The sequence below is a fragment of the Colobus angolensis genome, unplaced genomic scaffold (assembly GCF_000951035.1).
Source record: "Colobus angolensis palliatus isolate OR3802 unplaced genomic scaffold, Cang.pa_1.0 Scaffold52, whole genome shotgun sequence".
Classification (NCBI taxonomy): domain Eukaryota; kingdom Metazoa; phylum Chordata; class Mammalia; order Primates; family Cercopithecidae; genus Colobus; species Colobus angolensis.
Window position 1 is genome coordinate 974,417 of NW_012118710.1, and position 7,179 is coordinate 981,595.

The 7,179-nt window shown below is 47.6% G+C and overlaps 1 protein-coding gene across 5 annotated transcripts in view; it reads left to right on the forward strand.

The window, feature by feature from the left end:
• The window catches only part of ANK1 (ankyrin 1, erythrocytic), a 240,567-nt gene that overhangs the window by 131,340 nt on the left and 102,048 nt on the right, over positions 1 to 7,179 (forward strand). For all 5 annotated transcript variants that reach the window (XM_011960651.1, XM_011960652.1, XM_011960653.1 and 2 more), the window contains exon 2: positions 5,685 to 5,786. In XM_011960651.1, the coding sequence (XP_011816041.1) occupies positions 5,685 to 5,786 (102 nt within the window). The remainder of the gene's footprint in view (positions 1 to 5,684; positions 5,787 to 7,179) is intronic.

Here is a 7,179-nt window from a genome sequence, read left to right on the forward strand (position 1 = left end):
AGGGAGGGAGGAAGGAAAAGCTTTAGCAGTTGCACTTCACTGCTAACTATCTAGGTGACCTTAGCTGGTGACTTTACTTCCCCAGGCCTCAATTTTATCATCAGTGACAAGAAGGGCTGGAACTAGATGGTTCCTTTCTAGAGACCTGTCTTGGTCTGAATAGAGTGCTCAGTGACAGAGCCCAGACCTAGTGGGACCTCCCAGCATTTTTCCTCTGCCATGGATTGACTGTTCAATTGGCATGGGCATGCAGGCCTGCCCAGCTGCCCGCCTGTCAGGGCTGCCTGGACACCTTCAGGCTTGAAATTGCTGAGAACACCCTTGGGGTCAAGGGCAGTGGAAAGGCATAGACTTCAGTGGGATACCCCTGGATTGAATCACCCCAAGTGTTTATCTGCAGAACTTGGGCAAGTTATTAACCTCTCCAAATCTCAGTTTCATCACTTCTAAAATGGGGATAATAATTATACCTACCCACAGGTTGTGATGAGAATTAAAAGATATAATGCTGGTAATACATTTGACCCAATGGTTGGTATTATAATTTTAGTATTCTATTATGGCAACGACAGAAACGGTTTAGCCTTCCTCAGTCAAGTCCAGATGGGGCTTCCCTTACCCTCTATGTATGTGCTTGTCTGTCATAAACTTTTTTTTTTTTTTTTTTGAGACAGAGTCTCGTTCTGTTGCCCGGCTGGAGTGCAGTGCCGCAATCTCAGCTCACAGCAAACTCTGTCTCCCAGGTCCAAGTGATTCTCCTGCCTCACCCTCCCAAGTAGCTGGGATTACAGGCATGCACCACCACGCCTGGCTACTTTTTGTATTTTTAGTAGAGATTGGGTTTCACCATGTTGACCAGGCTGGTCTCTAACTCCTGGCCTCAAGTGATCCACCCGCCTCAGCCTCCCAAAGTGCTGATACTACAAGAACCACTGCGCCCAGCCAGTTTGTCATGAATATTCTTCTTTACTTCCTGGATTCAGTGCTTTGAACAGTCAAACAGTGTCATTAGTGGATATTGCATCTATTTTTATCCACCCATTCTCAGGTTTTCAGCCTGAATCCTATTATTGTGCCATAAACGGTAGTTAATTGGTGGGAGAAATGTCTCTTTAACAGTTTTATTCTTGGGGAATAATATAGTGTTTTTCCTAGTAATTGAATCTAGACAGACTTTCTGAATCAGCAGGCATAAATAGACATTTATCTGAGAGACTAAACCTTGACTGGGTTTTCTCTGGAAACCCAGCTCGTGCCTAGAGAGCCAACAGTTTGATCTTCATTTCTGAAATATTTTCTGCCCCACAGATGCCTTGCTGAGGAACCTAGGATGTGAATGCCATGTGCTTTAGGTCAAGGGAGGCCTCGCCCTAGCAGACACTTAATGCTCTGGAGGATTCAAAAGAGACAGAAGACTTGGTCCCTGCCCCATGAAGCAAACAGTTTGGCTGGGGAGACAAGACTTGCCTAAATTAAATAGCTAGAGAAAGAGATATTTTAAGTGCATTTAAAAAAAAAACCAAGCTCCCGTTTTGTGGTTTCTAGATTTAAAGATGGCAAATACTGAGTGTCTAAGCATAGTGTCATTCACGCAGGAAGTAGCCACCATCGGGGCCTTGAACAGAAGAAGGATTGGAATTAGCAAACCAGAGGGAGACAGAGCTTCAGGGCCCAGGGAGGAGGAACGTGCAGGCCAGGAGGTAGACAGAGCATGGGAATGTCACAGAGGACAAGGGAGGTGAGAAGGGGCTCCTGCCACCATGGGGACAACGAGATGAGTGTGCTTTATGAGCAGGCAGCCACAGGGCTTGTACTTGAACTTGAGCTTACATCATAGAGGGCCCATGTGGGACCTGAGGTTGGGAAGGGCTGGCAGGAAGTCAGGATTTGGGGAAGACCAGTGAGGCAGGGATGGAGGAGGTTGGCTGGGAGGCAGAGGGAGGAAGTGGTACTTCTGCAGGCCTGGGGTTGTGGGCGGGGTTGGCGGGTGGTGTGGGGCAGCACCTGAATGTGGAGGGAGGACCCCTGTCTGGAAGGCTGGAGAGCCCTACTGCTGACACCCTGGGGACTCCCTGTTTCAATGGTGAAGATATGAAGCGCTGCTTTGGGGAGGAGGGTGAGAGTTCTATTTGGTCTTCGGCTGTAGATTTGGAGTCTTCTGTGTTTGAGGGTGTTCAAGGGTGGTCATCACTAGTTTGTGCATGAGTTTCCCGTGGCTGCTGTAACAAATCACCACACACTTAGTGGCTTAACACTACAGAGATGTGTTCTCTCAACGTCTGGAGGCTGGAGGTCTAAATCAAGGCCTCCACAGGGTCACACTCCCTCCAGGGCTTCAGGGTCCTCTTCCATGAGCCTCCATCTCCCAGAGGTTCCTTGCTTCCTTGTGCATGGCTAAAGTCACTCCAGTCTCTGGCTCTGTCTTCACATAGCTTCACCTCTGTGTGTGTGCATACGTGTGTGTGCACATGTGTATATGTGTATGTCCGCATATGTGTGTGTGTGCACATGGGTCTGTGTGTGTGCGTGTATGTGTGCATGTGTGTGCGTGTCTGTGCATGTGTGTGTGCATCTCTTGGTGTGCATGTGTGTGCATGCATCTGTATGTGTGCGAATCTGTGTGCATCTGCATCTGTGTGTGCACGTGCATCTGTGTGCATGTGTGCACGCACATATATGTGCATGCATATCTGTGTGTGTGCATGTGTATGTGTGTGCATGTGTGTCTTCTCCTTTTCTGTCTTCTATAAGGACATTTGTTGTTGAATTTAGGGCCAGCCAAGGTAATCTAGGATGATCTCATCTCAAGATCCATGACTTAATTACATCTACAAAGACTTGTTTTTCAAATAAGGTCACCTTCATAGGTTCCAGGGATGACAGTGTGGATGTATCTTTTGGGGGACACCATTCAGCCCACTGCAACATGCTTTTTTTTTTTTTTTTTTTTTTTTTAGGAGGGCACGTAGAGGAAGGAGACAAAGTGCCTGGGTGGAGAGGAAGCCACTGTGGGTCTTCTGTGGGAATGGCGTCACATGTTTCTCCCATTTGTGGCTTGTCATATGACCACTCTCACCCCTTCAACTCAGCCTTGTATGCAACTATGCGCCAAGCACTATTTATTTCCTTTAAGCATCATGAAAAGGGGACAAGAAAGGCTTTACTCTCCCCAGCTTACAGATAAGGAAATAGAAGCTGAGGATGTCTAAGTACCCGAGGGCACTCAGCTAGACCCAGTGGAGTGGCTCTGAGTCTAGGCCACCAGCTCCAATGCCTGAGGACTGGACTTTAATCATTACATTTGTCTTTGTGAGTGTATTAGCCTGTTCTCACACTGCTAATAAAGATGTACCCAAGACTGGGTAATGTATAAAGGAAAGAGGTTTAATGGACTGATAGTTCAACATGGCTGGGGAGGCCTCACAATCATGGCAGAAGATGAAGGAAGAGCAAAGGCATGTCTTACATGGCAGCAGGCAAGAAAGTATGTGCAGGGGATCTCTTCTTTATAAAACCATCAGATCTCATGAGACTTATTCACTATCATGAGAACAGCATGGGAAAAACCAGCCCCTATGATTCAAGTACCTCCCACCAGGTCCCTCCCAGGACATGTGGGAATTATGGGAGCTACAATTCAAGATGAGATTTGGGTGGGAACACAGCCAAACCATATCAACTGGTAAACTTTATTTTACTGTCCTCAGGTCTCACCCTCTCTGGCTGTCACTCATCTTTAAAGCAAACAGATGTTCCTGGGGGCAGGGTCTGAGCTGCATGGGGTGGGTGACGTAGCACCAGCTAAGGAACAGAAAGCCTTCACTCTCATTCAATAAATCTGGTGGGGGGCACCCAGAGTTAAAGCTGAGACCAAGCTGGCTGCATAGCTGGGAGGTTCAGCTCATGAATTTCGGAGTCACACTACCTGCATCTGAGTCCCGGCTGTGCCTCCTCCCTGCTGTGGGATGCTGCACAAGGCACTTCTGCTCTCTGTGCCTCAGCCCACTCATCTGTAAAATGGGACTCTGCAATCCTACTTACTTCTTGGGTATTTAAAATTAGGATAAAATGCATATCTGTGCGTGTGCATGTGTGTGAATATATATTATTGTCATCCTTTGGTATCCGTGGGAGATTTGTTCCAGAACCCACTGCAGATACCAAAATCCACAGATTCCTCAAGTTCCTCATATAAAATGATAATGTGTTTGCATATAACCTACCCACATCCTCATATATACTTTAAATCATCCCTAGATTACTTATAATACCTAATGTAAGTGTTTCGTAAATAATTGTTGTACAGCATTGCTTTTCTGTATTACTTTTTTTTTTTGAGACGGAGTCTTGCTTTGTCACCAGGCTGGAGTGCAGTGGTGCGATCTTGGCTCACTGCAACCTCCGCCTCCTGGGTTCAAGTGATTCTCCTGCCTCAGCCTCCTGAGTAGCTGGGACTACAGGCACACTTCACCACGCCCAGCTAATTTTTGTATTTTTAGTAGAGATGGGGTTTCACCATGGTGGCCAGAATTGTCTTGGTCTCTTGACCTCATGATCCATCTGCTTCAGCCTCCCAAAGTGCTGGCATTACAGGCGTGAGCCACCACACCCGGCCTTCTGTTAGTATTCCTTTTCATCTTAGTATCGTTATTTTTATTTTCTTTTCCTGCAAATTTTCCACCCACGGTTGGTTGAATAAATGGGTTTGACTGTATATGTAAAGTGCTAATAATGGTTCTTAACACATAGTAAGTGCTATGTGCTGTTTACTTAAAAAACAAAAACACAGGACCGGGCATGGTAGCTCATGCCTGTAATCCCAGCACTTTCAGAGGCTGGGACAGGAGGATTGCTTGAGCCCAGGAGTTCGAGACCAGCCTGGGGAACATAGTGACACCCCATCTCTAAAAAGGAAAAACAGGCAAATAAAAACAAAAACACAAAACAGTTCCAAAGAGCTCAGGCTTGGTTCCTTTGGTGCCTGCATTCATGACTCTTGGGGCCAGGGACCTCTGTGATATTGCAAACTCTTCAGCAAGACCGTGGAGCCCCTAAAACCTCAGAGCAAGGAGACACCAGGCTATGCTGTGCTCTTGCCATTGGAATGGGCTCCCTCTCAAAGGCTGATTCTTCCTGAGTCCAAGCCAAGAACGTTTGCTTATAAAAATACTGAAAGGGGACCAGGCACGGTGGCTCAGGCCTGTAATCCCAACACTTTGGGAGACCAAGGTGGAAGGATTGCTTGAGCTCAGGAGTTTGAGACCAGCCTGAGCAACATAGTGATGCCCTGTCTCTATAAAAAAGCTTAAAAAAAATAATTGGGCATGGTGGTGCACACCTGTAGTCCCAGCTACTTGGGAGGATCTCTTGAGCCCAGGAATTCAAGGCTGCAGCGAACTGTGCTTGTGCCACTGCACTCCAGCAGCCTGGGTGACAGAGCAAGACTCTCTTAAAAAAACAAAAACAAAAAACCACAGGAAAGGAGGCCTGGGTGTGAAGGCAGTTCACCCCAAGAACAGTCCAACCAGGGGCTCTAGGTCTCCTGTGCACACCTGGTGTCACTGTGGGTACCAGGGTGCCACATCAGAGGATGCAGGGGCTGCTGCAGGGGCCTGGGGCTTGAATGGGGCGGAGAAGTCATTAATATACCCAGGACACTCAACACCTGTTGTTTTTCCTCACAGGCCGATGCTGCTACCAGCTTTCTGAGAGCAGCAAGATCAGGTAACTTGGACAAAGCTTTGGATCACCTGCGGAATGGGGTAGACATTAACACCTGTAACCAGGTAAGTGGGATGGAGGCAGGCCTGTTGTCTCTGAAGAGTAGCTCTTGCCTGATGCCATTTCCTGAGAGCTTTGAAACTGCCTCTATTAACCTTTTTCCAGTGGCCTCAAAACTCCCCCATGGCTTCTGCCTGCCGAAGGCCCTAACCTTGCTGTTTCCACTTCTGCCGTGGCCCAGGGCCCCACAGAGAAGGGCTGATGCCTGCACAGTGTGGGCGAGGCCCGCATAGATCCCCTGTGGTCTCCTCGCTTAGAAGTTCCAGTCAGTCCCTGCTGTTGTCTTAGAATATGTGGCCTTTGAATTGGGGCAGGAGGAAGAGCCTTTGAAAGATACTGTGTCAGTAGGGACGTTCAGTCTCCTTTGTCCGCTGGCAGTCTGTGTGGGTTCTCGGCTAGCCTGAGAAGAAAGTCGGGGAATGAGGCCCTGCTTTGGTCAGGTGCTGACAAAGGCGGGTGGGCTTGGGTTGAGGATGGTGGGGCTGGCACAGAGGCTGGCACTCCAGGGCTCCTGAGTGACATAGCTGAGCCTTAGCTTCAGGAGGGACTGGCCAGGAAACAAAGTATGTTCGGGTTGGGTTGGAGGGCAGAGACTCAGGCTTGGAGCCAAAGATCCAGGAACTGACTGAATAGAGAGGAAATGACCCTCCAGGAAGGGAACAGGTGTGCGGTTTGGGCTTGTGGATTGGTGACAGGTTTTGTTTGTTTGTAGATATTTGCCTGCCAATTAAGTTGTTTAGTTACACATGCTAATTGTTTCTAATTTAGAATACACTTACCCATTGCGAACTTTTTTAAACCATCTGAGCCATTAAAAATGTGTTCTTAATTGTGGTAAAATATACAGCATAGAATTTCCTGTCTTAACCATTTTTCAGCATACGGTTCAATGGGATTAAGTCCATTCATATTATCCTGTAACCATCATCCATCTCCAGAACTCTGTTCATGTTGCAAAACTGAAACTCTGTGCTCTTTAAACACTTATGCTTCATTTCCGACTACTCCCCAGCCCCTGGTGACCACCCTTCAACTTCCAGTCTCTATGAGTTATTATAGGGACCTCACAAAAGCAGAATCCTGCTATATTTGTACTTTTGTGACTGACTTCTTTTATTTAGCGTAATGTCTTCATGGTTCCTCTGTACTTTGGTGGCTTCTGTGACTTTTCCAAGCTAGCAGGGCCAGATTTTCTGAATGTAGGTTAAGTTTTCCATGGGCCACGTGCCCCTGTCCTACCCCCTCATCTACAGTTTCCCTACCCTTCCTGCCCCTGTTTAAAATGCAAAATACCGTCTGGTGCAGTGGCTCACACCTGTAATCCCAGCACTCTGGGAGGCTGAGGCGGGCGGATCACCTGAGGTCAGGAGTTTGAGACCAGCCTGGCCAACGTGGAGA